At 31.9% G+C, this 23,767-nt stretch overlaps 1 protein-coding gene and 1 long non-coding RNA gene across 3 annotated transcripts in view; both read left to right on the top strand.

The window, feature by feature from the left end:
• The first annotated feature begins 12,634 nt into the window (after window positions 1-12,634).
• On the top strand, window positions 12,635-17,258 carry LOC110036486. The gene is made up of 2 exons (XM_020740942.1): window positions 12,635-13,103; window positions 16,722-17,258. Exons 1-2 carry the CDS (start codon window positions 12,986-12,988, stop codon window positions 16,952-16,954), a joined length of 351 nt encoding a protein of 116 aa, XP_020596601.1. The 5' UTR covers window positions 12,635-12,985; the 3' UTR covers window positions 16,955-17,258.
• Window positions 17,259-19,887: 2,629 nt separating this feature from the next.
• Window positions 19,888-23,767, top strand: part of LOC110018067 — a 48,020-nt gene continuing 44,140 nt past the window's right edge. The window contains exons 1-2 of one of the 2 annotated variants that reach the window (XR_002293329.1): window positions 19,888-20,121; window positions 20,351-20,498. This is a non-coding gene — a long non-coding RNA (uncharacterized LOC110018067). The other variant, XR_002293330.1, reaches the window with a different exon arrangement.

The following is a 23,767-nucleotide window of genomic DNA, read 5'->3' as shown; positions in this document are numbered from 1 at the left end:
AATCACGCTCAGACATTTCTTATTTGGAGAGAAGATTCTACAGAAATTGCTGGTCAAACTTTTATGGAGAATTTCTATAAATAAATGGTGTCTGATGTTTAAGAATTAAATTGGTTATGTAGATTGAGAATTCTTATTAAAAGAAATAAATAGGTTGACTTATTCTCTCATCCTTTTTGGTTTTATATTGTTTGTGTATTGTAAAACCTCATGTTTGTTTTGTATTGTAGTTTTTATTAATAAAATTGAATTTTTTAGTCTAATGAAACAATTGTTCCATTGTTTTTCAAATAAACTTGAAACATCTCAAGTAAATCTCAATCATCTGAATTCCTTCTTTATTCACAGATTGGACCGTATAAATAGAGCCCTATCACCCTCATGAGAGCGGAGCTGGACCCTGGGCAAGTGGAAGACCATAACTTCTAGAAGATGGAGCTGCAACCTAGCATCCATCACCGAATATCGTACTTACTTCGGGCTCTACCCCCTTCGGTAGCCGCCGCCGCTTCCAGCCGCCGCCGCTTCCAGACGTCACTGCCACCGACTAACTCTAACCGCCAGTGTTTAGCCAAATTCGTTCATCGCCACCTCCGACCAAAGTCGCCTTCGACGACCGTCGCTTCCTGGCGCCACTGCCACCTCCAGTCGACGTTGCCTTTTGCCTATGCAAGCTGCCTTTTATAGTAGCTGCCTTAGGTTGTCGCCACTTCGACCAACTCCGACAGCCACGGCCGACCACCAGGGACCAACACTGGCCGTTGCCCGTGCCCTACAACGTGACAACAAGCTCTTTTGCGCACAGACATTGTAATACGAGAAACTGTGTAACTCTATTTCCCCTATGGGATAATGAGCTAACTTATAATCACCATAGTTAAATATTTCAACGAGGCAAGACCTAACAATTTTTTTTTTCTTTTTGGGTTTTCCACGTAAAAACTTATGGTATACCCATTTATTATCTTCTTCAATCTGAGTGTGTGATGGATTTCACACAACATTAAGATGATAGTGGAGTACTCTACCGCTGCAATTTCTTTAGCATGCATCAATTACATTATTAATTAAGTATTTTTATTCAACTTAATTATAGACAAATTAAGGTTAAAACATTATATTATACTTAATTTTAACATGTAATGAAACTAAAGAGATTTTAAACAAATAACAACCATCACTTCGTTCGAATAATTAGCAACCTTGCATAATTGATCGTCGGACTAACCAACTTTTGCCTAACTAAATTTGTTACTGTTAGCATGAGTTACACAACAGAGAGAGAGAGAGAGAGAGAGAGAGAGAGAGAGAGAGAGAGAGAGAGAGATATAAACTAATTACTAAACATATTTTAAGTTTGAGGTATTTATAAGCCAGCCACATAATTTTTATATATTTATGCATCTAGCATTTAAGCTTCGATATTAAATTATGTAACACTAAACATCACAATTAAGTCGAAATATATGCATGAATAAGTATATATACTTAACTTAAGAAAATAAATATTAATAATTTTTTTTGATGTAATTTAATGATTTAAATATTACATGAGTAAATATTTAAATTTAGATATTAAATATAGAAATATGTAAGAATTGTTTAGTATGTATGTAAATCTACCTTTTACTTATTATTTTATTTTGATTTCTATAAATTCACACTTTAGCTTTCTAAAAAGCACAATTAGGACCAAATGGGTTATTTTGAATACCTCCAATTGGTCATGGATGGGTTATTTTGAATTAAAGCTTACACTGGTCAAGCCTCTCTAGTATAACTACATTTGCCATTAGGACCAAATGGGCTTGCCAAGGAGTCTACCGAGCCCAATACCATAGTCAGGATTTGGCTCATTCCTAATCAGGCTCAAGCCCAATTCAATAGAAGAATAAATCAGTCTTATTTCATTTAATAAGCCATTATAATTATCGATATGCCTGCTAATGAATATCATTTCTTAAGAGAATTATTCATACTAAAAATACATATTTAAGGAGTCAATAATAGGAGCAAGAATATCTTAGTAGCCAAATAAATCTTTATCATTAACTGCAACCTGCAAGTGAGAACATACAAGTAATTAGAAAATTCGGGTTGGTATAAATGCAAAACATGAAAGTTAGAGTTTTTTTTTTTATATTTGTAAAATACTTTTTATTTGCACAAATTTTTAAAAAAACTTTTAGATTTTTTTAGTTAGTTTGATAAAAAAATAATAATTTGCAATGCTTTTTAAACAATGCAAGGTTATAGCATGCATCTATAGTAGTGATTTTACAGGACAAAAAATCACAATTTTTGTTTAACTTCACCTAAAAAACCCAACAAGATAATTATAAAATTCATAATTTTAAGATAATAAATGTCATTCAGAAAATTTAAAAACAAAAAAATGATGAAATGACATTTACCTCAATATTCTCGTTATTATCATGATTGTTAGTGTTAGTTATAATTATTTCTTGATTTAAATTTTTGAACTTTGCAAATCTTCCCCTAACACGTGGTCTGCTATCTGCTATAGTTTTACGACATCGGTACTGCAATGCAGTTGATAATCAATTTCTAGATGTTAGAAAAAAAAAAGAGCAATTATCTCACAATAAAAAATAAACTCTTTTAATTTATGCATGCATGTGATACTCTATGTTAGAGTACAAAGTGTAAGAGAAGGTGATATATTTCAATGTGATTTTTATATAAAAATAGTATGTTTTGGATTTATTTATTAAGAGAATTTGATAGATATTTTTCTTTAAAATAACACAAATAGTGAAGTGGTAATATATATACCGTGATTTTCTTTTTGAAATTTCTCTTGCTTCTTTTATGTTTGTATCTATTGATCTTCTCATTCCTCTCTTCAATAGAGATACTCTTATTCTTGAGCATTGATGCTTCATGAGGAGTGATGTTTGATGTGAATGAGATTGAATTGTTACGTCCACCAAATAGCAAATTATTGTGTTGTAGTAGGTTTTGTTGTTGTCGTGAATGGCTATCTCCCAAAAACTGTTTATGCACATGTAAATAAGTAAATGTTAGCTTGCGTTAGCCTTGTAATCATTCATATTTTGAGTGTGACAGATAATAATGTTAAGATGAATGTTAAAAGATTTTTTATTGTTGTGAATTCTTGCCCCACCAAACTTCAAGAGAAAATTCTAAAGAACTCCTGCGGCTCTTGATCACCAAGAACATCAAGAACCTGCAAAGCTTTAAAGAACTGGACAACCTTTCAGTCCTTGCAGAGCCTCCAAGAAACAAACACCTACCTGCAGGTTGCGATCTTGTTACCCTTTCTCTCGAAGAACCTGGGCTACCGAAAGAGGAGGGGAGAAACAGGGAAAAGAAAACTGCAGGAAGAAAATGCGACAAGGACACAAACACAATAACATAACAATTACATGGTTCGGTCAATAGACCTACATCCACAGAGGGAATCAACTATCAATCCACTTAAGCAAAGAAGAATTACAAGGCTTCCTTTTACATTGAGGAATGACCAATCCTCTTGATCTCTCACCCTCAAAACTACCTCGATGCAAGATCAAAGACTCCTCCCTCAATTATTGAAGCCTCTCCCTTTCTTCTTCTTCTTGGACAAATTTCCTTCCTCTTCTTGGTCTTCTTGGTCTTCTTGGTCTTCTTGGTCTTCTTGGTCTTCTTGGTCTTCTTGGTCTTCTTGGTCTTCTTGGTCTTCTTGGTCTTCTTTCTATCTTCCTCCTTGTAGTAGTCTCTCTTCTCTACAAGCGTGTCTTCTTCCCTTGTAGTAGACTCTCCCCCCTACAAGCCTATCTTCTCCCTTGTAGACTTATTCCCCCACTCCTACAAGTCTCTCCCTCATCTATTTATAAATAAATGAGGCCCCCCCAAATAGACCATAGAAGCTCACAAGGAAATCACAAGTATGTCATTACCATAATTAAAAGTCATATTATAACAATTCTCCACCTTGATTCTTAATTATAAAGCTTCATAATAGAGATTCCCTTCATCTGTCGCCACTGCACCCGCCGCAACTCTACATGCGACAAAACTTGCTATGTCAGTGTTTTGATCTGACTTGAAGTTCATAGTTTGAAATTTGATTTGTATATTTATTTTTTTAATTTCGTCCTATTTCAGCTTATATTTGGTCATGTCTTTCCATTTTTCTAGTAAGAGAATTATATATTTTACTTTTGTTTATGCGGTGCTGAAAAGCTCTAAATATTTTCTTATATATATCTATATATACATATATACATACATACATACATACCTTGATATATATCTTTTTTTTTCTAAATTTTACGTTTATAACACGAATTTCGAATCATGACAATCCCAATATAAATTTTGAGCAAGAAACGTCAAGCTTGAATTTTGTCATAAGTAATAATAAACACAAGTATTTGGCAAAGTGCCCTTGCTTAAAATTTAAATGATATAATTCCATTTTCTACTAAATTTATTCATACAAAATGTCATTAAATAATCCTTAATCTTAGATTATATAGAGAGCCGTGAATAATGAAACATTTATTGTGCATTGACATTAAATAATTCATATGCTTCCTTAAAACTTAATTGAAAAACATTATTTTAAGTGTAAAGTTGTTATGGATAATAGATGCAAGACAATATGTGTTTATTATAATTTTTATAATATTATGCTGATTATTCTTTTCTTGTGAATGTTTATATATATTCTTATTTCAAAAAAATGCAGAATGCTTTGCTCAATTTTCTTGAGTTTCTGAAAGATAACCAGAGATCATATCTTTTTCAGGATTTGATAATGTCAACCCCAATCATGCAAATAATGAAGGCCCATTGGCCTCTAACATTTTTTGCATGATGATTTTCTCAAAGATAATAAGAGATCAGATGTCTTTTCATGCTTTGATAATGTCAGCCCTAATCATGCAAATATTGAAGGCTCATTGGTCTCTAATTCTTTGAATATCTCGATAGAAAATGCGACATTTTTGTCTGATGAGTTTCTCAAAAATAACCAGAGCTCAAATGCATTTTCATGCTTTGATAATGTCAGCCCCAATCTTGCAAATAATGAAAGCTCATTGACCTCTAATTCTTTGAATGCCTCGATAAAAGTTGTGACATTTTTGTCTGATCATTTTCAACAAAATTTACAACAAACTATCTATGATGGTAATAAACAATATCTGACAAACATGCCATCAATAATCAATAAAAGGATCTCCAAATATAACAGTACACATTGGTGGTCAAGGGCAGTGCTTCTTTCTAGATGGCCAAAATTTCAATCTCACAGTCAATGCCAATGCCAACAACACCATTGATGTTTTTGCCAAAATTTGATTATCAAAGCATGACAACAAGACTTTATGAATATGTCAACAACACAACACCATTGATGATTTGGATATGAAAAATAAATATGTGAATATGTCAATAAAATGTATTATTTTAAAGATGAAAAACTTAAAATAAAAAAGGTAAGCAAGACTAACTGAAATATCATAATTAGAATTTAAAAAAAAATGTCAACATCAGAATGAAATAGTACACTAAATGATAGAACAAAACATTATTATTAATATTAAACTTAATTAAAACTTTTTAGGATGAACTATATAAAAGCTATCTTTGGTGTTTGTCATAATTATTTTTCAATCTTTACAAACTAAATATTTCTATTATATATTTAATATGAGTTGTTCTGTAATATAGTATTTTTTATTTTTTTTATTCAGCATTCACCTTAACATTATTATTTGTTACACTAAAATCTATAAAACATAGTTAACCCACTTAGCCCAATTAAAATAAAATAACAAAATATAAGTAAAAACTTGTTAAAAATGATTCAATTTTTTTTATTAGAGTTATCAGCTTGTTAAAGAAAAATACAAATGTCATATATTAGAGTAAATATTTATGTCTATTACTAAATTACAAAAAAAAGTGAATAGTACAAAGACTAACTCAAGATAGTATTTATTTGTTTTTATGTGCCTAAATAGGTGTTGAAAGACAGTCTTCAACATCAACAATAACAACAACAACAACAACAACAAAAACAACAATATCAACAACAATTGCCACTACACAATAATTATTTAGTTGGTGGGTGTAGCAGCTCAATCCCACTTGTATCTACATGACTTTTCATGAAGCATCAACTTTCAGGAATAAGAGTATTTCTATTGAAGAGAGGAATGAGAAGATCAGCAGATACAAACAAAAAAGAAGTAAAAGAAATCTCAATAGAAACATCCATGTATATTGTTACTTCACTAGTTGTATTATTTTAAAGATAATTACATGTCAAAATCCCTTAATAAATTTATCCAAAATATATTTTTTAATGTATAAACAACATTGAAACCTATCACCTCTTATTACATTTTGCATTCTAACTTAGATCATGCCACATTTATACAAATGCTAAAAGAGTATTTATTTTTATTACCATATAATTGGTCCTTTTTGACATTTAGAAAATGATTATTAATTATATTATAGTACGACTGTCGGAGAAATCTCGCAAATAGCAGACCACGCATTAGAGGGAGGTTTGCAAAGAATGATAGTGTGGCAGAGTTATCACGAACCAAGACTAACCATCATAATAATGAAGATAGTGAGGTAAATGACATTTCAACCCTTTCATTTTTTTTTTTTTTTTTTTTTTTTTGAAAGTTATTTCATCGATATTTGACTAAAATTATGAGTTTTATAATTATATTCTTGAAATTTATTGGGTAAAGTTAAATAAAAATCATGATATTTCCTAGTCGTATAAAATCGCTATTATGAACGCAAACCATAATTATGCATTGTTCAAAAAAGTATTGCAAAATATTATTTTTTATCAAATTTTTATATGGCATATATTTTATCAGAAGTAGGGCTGTCAAAAAGACTCGTTATTGGCGTACAGCTCGTGTTCGGCTCGTTCTCTAAGTTAACTAGCCGAACACGAACAACAAGAAAAAAATATTGGTTTGTTCGTGTTCGGCTTGTTTTGGCTCGATATATATATCTTTGATGAGTAATATTTAAAAAAAAAATTAATTGACTACAAGGCTACAAAGATTTATAATCAATTAAAGGTATTAATTAAGAAAATAGAATAAAAATTATTAAATTAGATTCAAATGATGTTTTAAATCTTATCTCAATCCTTAACATTTTATGGCTATCCGATTAGGGTTGTCAAAACGACTCTTTGTTCGTGAACGGCTCGTGTTCGGCTCGCTAAGCAAACACGCCGAACACGAACACACTTTTTGAGCTTGAAATATAAATGAGTCGAACACGAGCTGAGCTGAGCTTGGGCTCGCTCGTGTTCCGGTCGTTCACACCCATTCAGAAGCTACACTTTGGGCACTTTAATGCTTGTATAACAATGAGCTTTAATCATTACCTTCTTTAGAAACAGCACTAACTATCTATCTTAAATACTAACAAATTTAAAAATATAAGTACACCTTTTTAAATTTGACTAAAAATAAAAATGTTCCGATAATTAAAAAGTAATTATACCCATATCTATAAAAATGTGAATTATATACAATAACATGATGTCATTTAATCACGGTTCAAGAAATTGACTAACAAAAAATTTTTGAAGTAAATATTGTTCATATTGTCACACAAAAATGTAAAATGTTTAATAAAATAGGTTATAAACTCAATAAAAAAATTTAAGAAAAGGCGTGTCACATATAAAAATAATCTTGTGAAAAATGATATAATTGAAAATAAAATAAAAAAGGGCTATTTTTCTAATTTGAATGTTTTCACTTGCAGGTTGCTACTAATGTTGGAGAGTTATGCTGCTCACAGATTCATACTCTTATTGCTGATGTTGATTCAACGAACAACAAATATGAGCTATTTATAAATCAACCCCCCTCTTTCTTCCATTTACCACTTTCATACATTTTTGAAACTCTCACTCAAATATTGAAATTCATGGTAAAACCCAAACTCATGTTCTTCATGTTTATCAAATTCTAAATTGTTTGATCGTGACAAGCGTAAATACATTGATTTGATAGTTAAAAAAAAAATCAACTGATAGTATATTGATTGTAAGATTAAATAAATTACTTGATGTTAGCTTCAAGGCAAAAATTAAATGAAGGTGATGGAGGTGTGATGTTGTTGCATCTTTGTCTCTTCTTTTTTTTTGTCTTGATTTTCCTAACTACTCATCCTCGATGAATTCTTGTCCTTAATATCTCAATTATTCTACTAGCATTATTGTTTTACTGTTCTACTGTTCTACCAACCCAATCAATTTTAAAGCCAACGCCTATCATAAATTCTTAAATTCTGTAGCAGTTTCATTCTACAAATGCCATTATCTCAATAATACGAGTGTACGATGCACTCTGCCAAAGTCAACAATTAACAGTGCCCATTAAATTCATTGTCATATTGGCTGCAGCATGGTTACAGTTAGCCTGTATGAACTTGTCGATGGAATATTGCAGTCAATGGAAAAGATGATGTCTTTTTTTACGTTTCTGTCATTTTCCCCTTGTCCTTGTCCTGTTAATTACTATATTACTATTATTATTATTATTATTATTTCCAACCTAGGTCCCAAAACAATACAATTATGAAGTTATGGTAATTATTATTAATTTACCCCTCTTCAAATATCACTTTGTCCTATGGTGTCATAGCCACTCCCACATTTTAAGAAAAATACTCAAAAAAATACAATAAATTTCTATCAAATATGCTCTAAGATTGATAACATACGATATCTAGTTGTTTGGTTTGCTGAAAAAATAATAATATAAAATAATGATGTAAGACTAAAATAATATATTTTGTTAATATATATATATGGTTTGAAATAAATTGAAAATAATATATTTCAAAATATAAGAAAGATTATTGACGGTTGACGTCCGATGACTGTAATCGACGATTGACTTTAGTGATTGACAATGATCGACAATTGGGGCGGTGTTGATTAGTTGTGACCTGCGTAGGCGGGTGGCTGCGGCGACCAACGTAAACAGAGTGCGATTGCGGAGGCATGACCGTCGGTAACAGAGACAAGCTGCGGTGGCCTACAATGATGGCGGGAAGGGCGACCGATAACATTTTACATTGATGAACGGCATGTTATGTAAAAAAATGGGAAAGCGTAGAAATTCACACAACAATTAAACACACAAGATTGTCGTGGTTCGACGTTAAATCGATTTTTCTACATCCATGATAAGGGAGATTTCACTGGCACTAAATGGAGAAAGAAAACACGACTTGGGGTTACAACTCAACACTTCTCAGTATACACCCATCATGAACCCTAAGTTTCTTTTATAGAGGAGGACTAGAGCATACAAGTAAAAAAAGGCAAAAGACAAAAATACTTCAAATTATAATAAAAGTAATATCATAAATACAATAATCTCCACCTCATCTCTTACTTCAATATAAGTAAGAGATGACCAAATGAGCTCCAAACTCCAATTTGGTTGCACTAAGTTGGTTGCCAACGTACCCCCCTCCTGAAAGGATCAAGTGTCGAGTAGCTCTTCAAAATGTTGGACTAGGTGGTCAATAGCGAGCTCGGATGTTTACCAAACTTCAAAAGTAGATAAACTTCTAAACTGGTAGAACCTTTGTGAGCATGTCCGTTGGATTCTTCTTCATATCTATCTTCTTCAACATAACATTGTCTTCTTCAATTAAGTCCTGAATAAAGCGTTACTTCACGTCGATGTATATGGTATGAGCATGATGAACTGGATTTGTGGCTAGGAATATTACACTCTGACTATCACAGAACACCGTCAGAGACTCCTGACCAACTCCCAAGTCAACCAGAGGCCTCCATATTGCTCCTTCATCGCCTGTGTGGTTGTCATGTACTCAGACTCTGTAGTACATAAAGACAGTAGTCTAAAAAAACTGATCTCCAACTAACCGGATCTCTTGTCAATGTGAATAAATAGCCAGTCATAGACTTTCAAGTATCCATATCACTTGCATAATCTGAATCAATATAACCTATACACGAAATTGCATTAGATAACTGCCTCTCAAACACCAAGCCAACACCAAATGTACCCTTTACATCCTGTCAATGACTCCTTCCTTGTTCATGTTTAAACCTGCTCACAACACCAACTGCTTGTGCAATGTCTAGTCTAATACAAACCATGATGCAGTGCATATCTTTCCTCTCATTGTCATTTTTATAACACTGATATGAACTCAATTGAAAGTTTGATGCAATGGGTATACTCACCACCTTGCTTGAGTCTTCAACTTCAATTTTACATTTCGAGCGTAAGCTCCTTGGGAGAGCCAAACCTTTCCAGTTTAATTGTCCCTAAGAATATTCATTTCAAGAATTTTGCGAGCATCACCCAACTTATTCATTTCGAAATGTTTGGATAGTTGAATCTTATCTTATCATCTCAATCTGACTAGCAAATGAAATTAACATATCATCAAAATATAGAAGCAAGTAAGGAAACTCGCCATTCGCCAACTTTTTAAAATATGCACAATGATCATATTAGCTCCTCGTGTACTCTTATCGTCTCATGAGCTAATCAAATTTTTATACCACTGACGTGGTGACTTCTTTAACCCATAGAAAGGCTTGTCTGGTTTGTAAACCAAATCTTTTGGTGCTCCATATACAGGCGGCTCCACATATAAATCTCCTTCTGTAATTCTCCGTGTTGGAATGCGATCTTCACATCAAGCTATTCCACGATCAGACCGTACATTACTACAAGTACTAAGAGAACACATATTGAGGGATGTTTGACCACCGGGGAGAACAACTCAACATAATCAATTCCTTCTGATCACACAGAGCCTTTTGCCTTTAATCTTGCTATATACTGCACATCAGCTTCATGAGATCATTCATTCTTTGCAAACACATGTTGGTTTTTTTTTTTTATAAATGAAAATAATTTTAATTTTGAAAAAGTAAGACCAAACAAATCTCATAGATTTTATTGTTTGAAAAACTGACCACGATATTACAAGTAGTATTTCATCTTGAAAGCTGAGAATATCACTCGATAATGATCTCAATTATTCAAACCAAGAAATTTATAATAATTATTTGGTTTGCAAAATTTCTAACATATCATTCCTCTACCTAATATGAAGATTAGATGAAATTTAGATTATTTGAATTACTAATTTTTCTATAGGTGTGAGCCCCTATAGTTAGTTATATCTTTAGCAACTGAAATCACATAAGACAACTCTTGATTAAGATTGGGGGTTTGGTTTTCAAGGACTCAAAGTTTAGTTTACATGATTGTTCATTGGAAAATCAAGTGGAATGGGCAAAATGTGGAACAATTATTTTTAGAATTTAAGGAAGTAAAAGGTAGGGGATGTCAAAGATTTTGAGGAGAACCTCGATAACTTCTCAAAATATCCTACTACTTTGTTTTACACTTTGGAAATGACGTTATTTGATGTTTACTCTTACATTTATTTTAAATATAACACTCACGTTGCGTGGCATACGATTAATGTAGATAATTTAAGAAGATAGGAGGATTTACGTCGTACCGAACGAACAATCTCGAGATCCTAAAATGAGTTAGGACTTATATCACACGACACACAATCATGCCAAAGCCTAAAAGATAGGAGAATTACGTCATACCGAATGCTAGAAGAACAACCTTGAAGTTCTAGAGGTTTATGTTGAAAACAATGAAGAAGTGTTATATTTAAAATAATGAAGAAGTGTAGAAATTCACACAACAACAATCAAACACAAAATATTTATGTGGTTCGGTATTAAATATATTCGTCTACGTCCACGGGGAGGGAGATTCCACTAGCACCGAATGAGGAGAAAGAAAAAAATAGCTTGAGATTACAACTTAAGATTTCTCACCATACACCCATCATGAAACCCAAGTCTCTTTTATAGAGGAGAACTAGATCATACAAGTAAATAAAATTAAAAGACAAAAAACCCCATAATTATAATAAAAGTAAATAATGTTCAACACAACACAGTGTTGACTTCATCAAATTAGTTGAATTCTAAGGTCAACCAAAATGAATTAAATATGTAAATTTCAAATTCATTCATATTTTTATTGTATTTATAATTTCTTATAACAAACATTTTATTTCCTAAAATTCCTGCAAAAAAAAAATTTACAATATCCTCCTATTTCTTCCAACCAAACAAATCCCTCCAAATACACTTTCTCAATTCAAAGCATTTCCCATAATGATTTTATGCATATAATCTTTTTTTAGAAAAGTTGAGGCCACACTCAACTAAACTGATTCCCACTCCCATAACACTAATCACCATCATAGCGCTCTTAATTATTCCTCAACCCAATCTAACAAAATCCAATCTCATCTTAACCGTTGGAATATTCCTAACAATTAGCTTTAGGAGTCACATAATTAATACCTATATTTTATTTTTTATATATTTTTAAAATGTGGTGCTAAGAACAAAATATAAAGTTTAGCAGTTTATTGTAAATGTACAGGAATTGGGTACCATGTGAGTAAATGCCCCTCAGCTTAATTATTAACTATATATCTTAAATTTTAACAATATATAATTAATGCTAAAACCGTTAACTAATTTCCTTTTGTTCTCCACCACACGATCGCATTAACCCACCCCACCCACCATTTTAAACCGCAGCCCCTCAGTGCTCTAAGAAGTAAGGAGGAGGAAGAAGATGGGACTCGCAGTCAGCAAATGCTACACCAAACACATTGTTGAGCCAAGAGAGCTGAGAGCCAAAATCAGTATTTTAGAAGGGAGGTTAAGGGAGATAACAATGGAGAAGGAGCAGAACCAGCAATTATTCTCTTTGCAGAGAAAAAGACACAGGAAGGAGGTGGCGATGTTGAGGAGGAAGGTGGAGGAGGAAGAAGATACAGTCAGAAGATTGGAGGCGGCTGCGGCGGGGCTGCTCCACCACTGGTTCCGGCGCCGCCACAAGTAGAGAGAGATTACATGTTTGAACGCATGAGAGAGGAGCAAGCGAGGAAGGAGGCGGCCATGGAGAAGTGGAAACAGCTCTATTTGGCTATCAAGACTGAGCTTGATGAACTCATCCTGAGGACGAAGGAAGGTATTTTCCCCCCAAAAAAAAAATTTTCTTTTTTCAATCTGATCTTTATGATTGATAAAAGCCTGCTAATTTTATTAGTCTTTATAATCTTATGATTGTTAAAAACTAAACAGCTTATCTAAAATATGGATAGAAGTTCATTTATTCAGAATCAACTATTTTCCAAACGCACAAATCAAACAGTCAGACCGTTTATTTGGATCAACTGTTTATCGACAGCTTATCAGGATAAACAACTCATCTGAATAAACTGGATGCTGCTTCAAACAGACATTTAATGAAACAAAATTATTATATTTTCTTATATATAAAATTAGAACTTTTTTATCAACTAAATCCGTAAAATATTGTTTTAAGGATTATTGGCTGATTTTACATGATTAATTTTATTATTATTATTTAGGACATAATAAATTTATAAGATGCTCAATCTCACTGTCAAAACATTGGGTGAATAAAAATATTATTTTTAGGCATGCTCATAGGGTTGTTTTTAGTGAAGAATGGTAGCTTTGGATGCCAATGGAGGGTCTATATTTTAGAGAAAAAAATAATCTTATCCTATCACTTCATTATTTATTATTTATTATTATTATTATTTACTAAGAAAATAATTTCACAGCTTAAATAATTCTTGGGTTAAATTATGGTAAAATAATGTACTGAACACAGGTTGAGGATAAGACAATTCGAAGGACATTTACATACAAACCACTCAATTCTACATATTTACATATCTAATGACTGATTTTTTTAAATAACATTTATTGCCACCCAAGTATCTTCTATCACATAAAAAATATCACTATTTTAACCTTTTAAAAGTGATAGGCCTTTTCATACATGGATCGTATTGTATATATGGGTAAAAACTGAAGTTCAGGTGTTAGATATGTAAATACATAGGAATTGTGCGGTGCGTATGTAAATTGAAAAAAATTTGGTCATGATTAGGGCTGTCAAAAAAGCTTCTTGTTCGCGAACAACTCGTGTTTGGTTCGTCAATGAGTTCGTATTTGATTCGTTCGATAATCAAACGAGACGAACGTGAACAAATTTTTTTCATTCGGTCAGTTAAACGAACCAAACGCGAACAATGATCGTTTGTTCGTGTTTGAATTGTTATTGTTCGAAATATAAAATAAATTAAAATAAAATTATAATATATAATAAATTAATAATAATAATATATTAATATACTATATTAGTAATAGTATAATTAATATAATATATTATTTATATATATTAATATTAGAGATGTCAAACTGGCTCGCCGTTTATGAACAGCTCATGTTCGGCTCGTTCGTTAAGAAACGAACACGAACAATGACTTCATGAACAATTTCGAACACGAGCTTATTTCAAACAAATTAAATTTCAAACGAATCGAACATGAACACAAGCTCTGTTCGTTCGTGTTCGGTTCGTTTACCCCTCTAGTCGTGATAGATCTCAAAATTTTATTCATAGTTTAAGATATGAGAAATTAAAATTTTATGTTACAATCAGTTTAAAATAAATTCAAGAATGTTGAGATTTATTTTGATTAATATATATATAATCAAAATACTTTGAGCCTTTTTATCTTTTTCAAAGAATTATTTCGGAATATTGACGTGATAAAGTTGGAAGAAACTTGTAATTCTCTCTAGTTTGCAAGGTAAAATATTCGGGGCAAATTCACATGCATACCATACAATTGTTATATATTTACATATCAAACACCAAAATTTAATATATTTACATTTATAACACTATAAGCCTATGCATGCAAAATGTATATTTCACTTTTAAGAAGATGGTATTGGGGATATTTTTTATGTGATGTCAAATATTTGATTGTTACTCATGTAAATATCATTGTTTTAGGTGTTAGATATGTAAATACATATGAATTGTGTGGTATGGATGCAATTGCCCCTTTTCTTAACTTATAGAAAAAAAAAATGTAAATCTGAACTCTGTATTATAAAATAATTACATTCAAATCCAAGTAAAAAATTAAATTTCCCTACTAAACCTTAGGACATTAATATGGAAACAGTAAGATCCCCTAACTAACGGAAAATATTTGCGTGCATAAGACGTACGCAGCGCTGCGTACGTCCAGGGGTTATTCAGGGGGTATAGGGGGGTTATATCGAGGTTATACCCTTCTGTAACCTCCCTGTAACCTCCATGTAACCTATAAATGATTTTCGCGCTTCTATAGTTTTATAGGAACAAATAAGTTACACGGAAGTTACAGGGGGGTATTTTGATAGGAATCTTATGTACGTAAATATTTTCCCTTATTAACAACCTCAAATGGACTTAAAATGTAATTTGATATTCCTTTATGCAAAAATTGATGTACTGAATATATTACAGATGGCTCCAACTAAAACTAACATTAGAAGACATCAAACCTAATAATTTAGAACAAGTTATAACTATAAAAGCTCTTTTTAACCATCCAATTTTCCTCTGAGCATCACATGAAATGACCTATCAAACATTTAGTGGCATTGTCCTTTTCTTCAACCTCCTTAGTAATTTATGCATCCATTTACTCACCATGAGGACCACCATCACACAAATAAATCCTTCACCTTGTAGTGAGTGTGACTAAAGCTATGCTAGGTTTTAATAAAAATATGAAAAAATAAAATAAAATAAAAGATATAAAAAAATATAAATAAATAAAAATGAAAAAAAAAAAAATCTATCACATGTATTTGATTTAGAAATATTTTGAAAAATAAAGATAAATATTTTTATGAGCTGTGATTGTCATGTCATTGAATTGAGTCAATAGTAGCTATATAGTAGAAGCTAAATTTTTTTCTATTTTTGCTACTTTATTTAAAGAGGTATTACCCTTTTTTTATAATTTATATGTTGAGTAAAATAGATTTTTCATTTATTTAGGGCTTATTTAGAATCAGTTTAGTTTTTTTTTTTAATTTTTTTTATTTTTCTCATTTGTTTTTAAAAATATGTTTTCTTATTTTGTTCTTGTACATATTTTATTTTTTTCTAAGAAAAATTAAAAATTTTGAAAATATTCAAAATAATTTTTTTTTTGTTTAGAGTATTTTTAACTAAAACCTTGCATTAACTAAATAGTCAAATATATTTTATTTTAAATCAAAATATAAACAAAATAAAATAAGAAATAGAAATTAAAAAGTGATCCTAAATGGTCCCTAAGGTACTTATAAGGAAAAGCCTAGTTTTTATTTGGCATTTTGCATTTGTGAGAGGATAAGTGCTTGTTAGGGAACACTTTTATTATTTTTTTTTTTTACTTTTATTTTAAAGCTATGTTTATATGATTTTTGTTTATTTTTTTTTAAAGCAAACTAACATATTTTTAAAAAAAATTAAAAACATCTACAACTAAATATGTTATAACATACCAAATATATATATTTTTAAGTAAAAACATAAGCAAAACAAAATAAAAATCAAAATTGATCCAAAATGACCCCTAATTTTATCCTAAAATTTCAGAGCCCCTCTTCAAATTTATCTCAATAAAAAGCATAAAAAATGAATTTACATTTTCTTAATTATTTTCTTCTTATAATTTCTTTTAAATAAAAAATAACATTTTTTCTTTGTTTTTTTTTATAGGGGGTCAATTCTGTTGGGGATTTGAACAAGGAGCTATGATAGAAACTCTAAAGGTTGAGCTAAAAGCGAAGGAGGAGGCATTGCAAGTTCTTAGAACAAAGCTTGTAACCATGGAGAGAGAAGGGGAACGAAAAGAGAGGGAGCTTGATATAGTAAGGCAAAGCCTTAGAATACTAAGCAACACAAGAAGAAGTAGAGGAAGAAGGTATATGAAGAAATTTCCACACATATGAAGGCTTCATAGAAATGGAAAGTAATTTGCTTTGGGGAGAACAAATAGTATCATCACCCATGGAAAAGAGCACATAACTCCCGGTCTTGTTAGAAGATATTGAATAGTTTTATCATATTTAGTGATAGCAATAAAATTGTTGTTGGAACAAACTCGAAGAGATTGTTTAGTTTTAAGGGTGCAAACTCGATTTAAAGATAAGAATTTTAAATTTTCATCATTTTATAACCAATACGAAGCCAATGAGCTTATATGGCGAGCCATATATATACATACGTCTATGTACACGCATGTATGTCCGTGCTTACAAATAATTTTTCTTAAAAAATCTCAATATTTAAAATCCGGACTTGAGACCTTGTTAAAATGTTCATCAATTAATGTCTTTTTGAGGTTTGAATTTGATTTTAATGGTTAGCTTTATAGACATATGAACTATCCATCAGAAAAAAAAAATACTCAGTAGCCACCAACACAACATGTAAAACCTTGTTAATAAATTCATCATATAATTTTTTTTTTATTTTCATTATCAATAATTTTGTAGATTCATATGATGTGCTATTATAATAAGTTCTTAAAAAATTTAAATCATTCAACTGTTTACTATCGTGTAAATAGATTTCAATTTATCAGAAATAAATTTTAAATTATCAAATCTAATTGATCCTCTGTTGATGATTCAACTCACGATGGTAATTATTTAGTTAAATTTATAAGAGGGTGGTGAGACCTACAATGCTCTATTTTCGTTGAATGTTGGCCTTTAAAAGAAAAGCATAATACCAAGTTAAGTGTTTCCGAGATGAGAATGATTAGGTGGATGAGTGGCTTTACACTTAGAGACAAAATAGGAAATGAATATATCTGTAATAGGGTTGGTGTAGCTCCAATGACGGACAAAATTAGAGAGAGTCGTCTTAGATGGTTTGGTCACATTAAACATTGACCATCTGAGGATCCGATTAGGAGAATAGATGTTTTAAATTCGACTTATGTTGAGAAAGACAGAGGTAGAACTAGGAAGATTTAGGCTTATTGTATAAAATATAATCTTAATTTATTAGAACTAGATGAAAATATGACACTAAATAGGACGCAATAGAGAAAAAAGATTCATGTAGCCGACCCCACGAAGTGGGATTAAGGTTTTGCTGTTGTTTTATATAAAATAAATAAAAAAAGTATATTTTTCTCAAATTCACAACAAAAAAATGCCTCAACGCTGCTGCCAACATCGTCACCATAAAAAACCAACAAAGACATCAATATCCAACAAAAATGAGAAACTAAAACGATGAACACGAATTGGTAGAGATGGAGTGATGAAGGGGTAATAAAATCAGTAAGCAACGTGGAACGCGGGTCTAATTTGCGGTCCGCATTTTCCTTAAAACACACCATGACACAGTACTAAAGTAGCCCCAATCAACCTCAAACCGTGGCCCGAACGCAGCCCCAAACGAGGCCTTAGCCAATAAAAACAACTGAGTTCCAAGATTTGACTCAAACCCAAGCTAGAACTTGACTTGATCAAAAAAGAAAGGAAACAATAGACTTACCAGAAATGCAAAAGTTATGTACAGACATGATATCAACACATGTAAATTTTCATCATTGCATACCAAAAAATGGGCTAATTTATTTCAAACATGGAATCATATTGGCCAATACTGTTCAACTGAAATCAAACATATTACTATAATTATACTCATCAAGAGTGGCAGGACATGGAGGCATAAGATGTACAAAAGCTAGAGTAATGGCCCAATATTTTGGCCAATGATGAAACAAGACAAAATTCAGTTCATCATTACATGTCCAACATGTCAATAAGCAAAATATGACAACCAGAAATCTACAGATTTATTATAACCATCATCTATTAGAAATAAAATATTGGTAGAAAATTTCATGGCCTTTATCATATGATTACCTAACTCAAAAGACAAAATAATGATATTAGTCATTATTGATTGTTTCAAAATATATCTAATTTCTAGCCGTAAAATTATTTTTTACTGTTCTCTCCATTGCTATAATTTTTACCTCAAAAATTTGTAAATTGCATGGAATTCAAAATATAATAGCATTTATAAATATACCTGAACTTGACCAGGAAAATATTCGGGTTAACCCGAATCTAAATTTTTTCGAGTTAAGTTCTAGTCATATTAGCGTGTCGGATTAATTTTTAACACCACTAGCTTTCCTATTCTCAATTTTCTCCCCTCGAATGGCGTCCTATGTTCTTCATCTCTGGTTCGAGTCTTCCTAGCTGCTCCCAACTTTAAACTGAAATCTCCTATGAAAACTAAGAAAAAAATTACAGCACAGGGAAGTTATTTCATTTATGTTGCCACCCTGCTAGCTACAAAGTTTTATTTATAATTTTTCTTCAGTGTTGTTTACAGGTCTGTGGTAGATGCTTGATATGTTCTTTTATTATAACTACTTGCTTCTAAGTAACACTATGAAAAGATATGTCATCTCTTGAAAGTTTACGGTTATAATATCTATTACATTATATGTAGAAACAGCAGCAAGTCCTTCCCATTGGATCAAGATTTGTAGCTATGGTCTCTTATTTTATTTTGATTGAGTTTGGGTTGACCTCCCCTTATGAAAGCCCTAATTCTTTATTACAAGAGAGGTCTCCAAAGCTAGGGCACTAAACTTGTAGATTCGTGCAAAACTCTTGATAGGAGGCACAATCAATCTGATTTCTTTTGAACTCGCTATATTCTTCAATAAAATCAAGATTTTTATCTCGTACGATCACCAAATTGATGTGAAATTTCTACAAAAATACTTTATTATGTTTAAATTTAAAATAAACTTTAGTTCTTAGATATGCAAATAACTAAATATATAAGAATTATATATATATATATATATATATATGTGTGTGTGTGTGTGTAAATGTCCCATTTTTTTCGTAATTCGTTCCGCCAATTTCTTCTCTATTATTCCCCTTTTTCTTCCGCTTTGATCTGTTTACAGCCTTAATGTCTTTCAGAAGTTTCAGAATTGACGCCGGTCTGCGATTTACTGTTCGCGGCAGTGAATCTCCGTACCAGGCAAAGTTCCACTGCGATTTTATCTCTCGTAGCAAATATGCTTCTGCGGGATGAACCAAAACCCTTCCAAATCAAGAGCTAGAGCTTGGTAATCCCAGAATAGTCTCTGTTGCTTTTGTATTTCTTATTTTGGAAAATGAGTATTTCTATAGTGCGGAGGTTCTTTTGGTGTTGACATTGTAAGTTTATTTTCAATTGTTTCATCTTTAGCGGCTAAGTTTCAGATGTTACTTGTTTTTCTTTTGGCTCTGTTTAGTTTGAAGGAATTGGGAAAAATATAAATGCAATTTATTTTATAACTTTGTTTCTGGTTTCAGTGTTATTGATAGGAATGAGTTATAGCAAATATGTGAACAAATGCAAATTTTCAATCACAATTTAGTATTCATCATTGATGTGGCTGTATGATCCCTTCACATATGAGAACAACAATTCAATATCTCTTCAACCTGACACAAGGGGAAGGTACCTTTTTTCACTTATTTTTTATAAGCTAAAGAGGGGGTGCGAAATAAATTTCAGTTCAGTTCCTCCATTTTTTATCATCATGTCTTTTTATTCACTTTGTTGTTATTATTTCAAACGAAGCAGAACATTTGTGTTGTGTGCTTTGATGTAAGCAACTCATAGCTTAGGTTTATCACGCTCGTCTACTCTGCATCTCTTATATTTTGTATTTTTAGATTCTTATTCGCTCAAACCAGATTCCCCTTGGTGACTTGAAATGTTTTTGAAATTTTTGGGGAAAAAAATTGTTTGAAACGAAGTAACAAACTCAGTTGATTAAGATAGAGGGCTATCCATGACTTGAGATATGCGACACGACAAAAGTTAAATTGATAAGAATATTATTTCAAGGAACAATTACTAAAAGGAGAAATGCAAGCACTGTTTCTAGGAAACACACGAGTAAGCCACCAAACTTCAATTTTCATTGTATAAAACCAATGCTTTTTAAAGTTTATTTTCGTCTAAAAAATCATTACATATTTATAATATTTTCATTGCAATTTCATGTGATGAAAAAATGCATAAATTCCTTGTAAAGGAGGACCACTTTATTGATTCATGGATTTCCGACTTCATTCTTTGATTACTTAATTGCTTTGATTCTCCCCATTAATATATTGGGAACAAAATATGGTTGGATCTTGGATTTTAAATCATCATGTATATTTTTCTTTCTAGCACGGGAACCAATTACAATCAATTATTTGGGTTTGTGACATAGTTAAACAATAATGAAAAAAAAAAAGACTAAAACGATTAAAAATATAGCTTTTTTATGCAAGAAAAATTCATCCAGACCAATTTTGGAAGATGGAGTAGTTTTAATCTTTAATATATCTTCGTTCCATTTTATGGGGGGTCGGCATGGGGATGTGGGAGGGAGTTCTTGGTTTACTAAACTCACCAAAATTAAATTTGAGTGAGGAGAGGCTGGCCATAATTCATTCTTTTGAGGTTTTGTGCTTGATGATGAGCCTTGGTCTTGATGTAGTGCTTTGGTTTGAGATTTTATCCATGGTGCCGGTAGTACATCAACTCCATTGGATCTTTAAAAAAACTCTACACTGCAGTGTTAAAAATTTAAGTTATAATCCACCAAGTAGAAGCAAGTTACTCCAGGAATTTCTATTATCATCTAAGCGTCTTTTAACGTGGGTTGATTTTTTTCATTTGCTTGCCCAAAAGTGCTGGCAGTGCTCCTATTGCTACATGGAGCTCTTCTAAAATGTTGCCTTAAATGTCCAAGAGCTAAAATTTGGCTTATGCTTACTTTCTTGAATAAAAATATCTCTTTCTAATCTTTTGCATTTCCTCTAGCATTCCAAAGCCTGCTCTGACCTTCACATAATTTTTAAAGATCATTCACAGTATCTCGGCAAATCTTAGGTCCATCCTCACCTAATCTTGTTCCATTTCTCTTACCAGCCTTTAAATCCTTTGAAACTTGACCAAAAGCTCTAGATCATAACTAAATATACTAAGCTAGCTTTTTGCAATAATTTCTCATTATTTAATCACCCTTAATGTGAGGTTCTCCATTTTTTTCTCCTCTTCTTTTACCGTTTTGATGAAATTGCATAAAAGAAATACTTTCTCCTGTGTAATCTCTACTACTGGTATATTTCTTGCTTTTAATTTCTTATCTTTTGGATGCCTTGAGAAGGTTTATTGTATGTCGTTCACTTGTGTCTTATTTATTGATATAGTTTACATTTGATGGTACTTGCTCTAGAAGTTGACATTGGTCTGTGTAATCTGTACTACTGGTATCTTTCCTTGCTTTTAATTTCTTATCTTTTGGATGCCTTGAGAAGGTTTATTGTATGCCGTTCACTGGTGTCATATTTATTGAGATAGCTAACATTTGATGGTGCTTGCTCTAGAAGTTGACATTGGTCTGTGGGGGAGAATCACCATAACTCTCTCTCGCTCTCTCTCTCTCTCTCTCTCTCTGAGTTTTCTTTTGTTCTAGCACTCTTTTCCTTCCCTTATCCTCATGTAACTACATCAAAATATTTTTTTCTACTCATCTTATATGAAGCCTTGAATATCTTGCTTCCCCTTGGTTCTCCTGGTACTAACTCGAGTCTATCGATTATATTTTTTGTGTTATCATATAAAAATTATTTACTAATTAGAATGAAAATAGTTATGGTAGGAATAATCTCACTACACACACTTGTTTCATAGCATTTCCTCTCTCTTTTTGCCTAAATCTCGTAAAGTCTTCTAAAAGCAATGTGTTTCTCTCCCAAGTTTAATTTAACTCTCGAATGAAGAACTTTTGTAACCAAATATCTCAACTTGCTATAGAGGCTTAGGTCTCTTTCATCTTTCATGCATGTTGCCCCACTCATTGGAGCAAGGGGACCCATTTTTTGTGAAATTCTTCTCCCAGCATCAAGATGTCACCTACATTCATTGCAACCCATTTCCACATGAGATCCTTATGTAAGGCATTCCCTGAAAGTTTAATGGTCCTCAACTTGAAATACACAAAGGTACCTTTGACCCACTTGATCATGTGAATGATTTCGTGAATATTATTTCACATTACACCATTTTTATGCTCTTTGCCACCACTTTTAAAGTTGCTCCTCGTAGATGGTTCAAGTTCCCTCCTAAAAGAGCGCTCACTCTTTAAAAAATTCTTCTTACCTCTATTTCATTTCCTTGCTTCCAAGTTGGTCCTAAAAAACTCTATTTTTTTGCATGAAGCAAAAATGAAGAAGTAAATTAGACCATGTGACATCATTTACTTGAGGCATGTCGGCACTATTTTTGGTGTGGGGTTTGCCCGTAAGAAGCTGTCGGTCATCGGAATTGAAATCCCGTTGCCTGCTTCGGAAGGACGTTTTAAAAAATTTAGTTTTGAAAAAGATGAAGTCAAACTGACCCCATAATTTTCATAGTTTAGATGAAAGAGCGCTTCATCTCAAATCATGTATCTATCCCGAAGGATGAACGCAAGAATTGAGAGTGAGGCTCGATCAAATAAACTAAAGAAAGTTATGACATCCGTTTGGTCTGCGAAACCAATGTATTGGCCGACAAGTTCCCCTATTTAATATAAGGAATTAAATAGGGTTTATATTATGCTGGGTTCGAGAAAAGCTTCCTATAAGGGCAAGCCCCTATAGTTAATTACATCTTAGATAACTGAAATTACCTAAGAATACACTCGATAAAAATCAAGAAAAATTACCTTCAAAGAGTTCAAATGG

This window comes from Phalaenopsis equestris, unplaced genomic scaffold, assembly GCF_001263595.1.
Source record: "Phalaenopsis equestris unplaced genomic scaffold, ASM126359v1 Scaffold000002, whole genome shotgun sequence".
NCBI lineage: Eukaryota > Viridiplantae > Streptophyta > Magnoliopsida > Asparagales > Orchidaceae > Phalaenopsis > Phalaenopsis equestris.
Note: the sequence above shows the minus strand (reverse complement) of the source record. Positions and strands in the feature narration are given on the sequence as shown.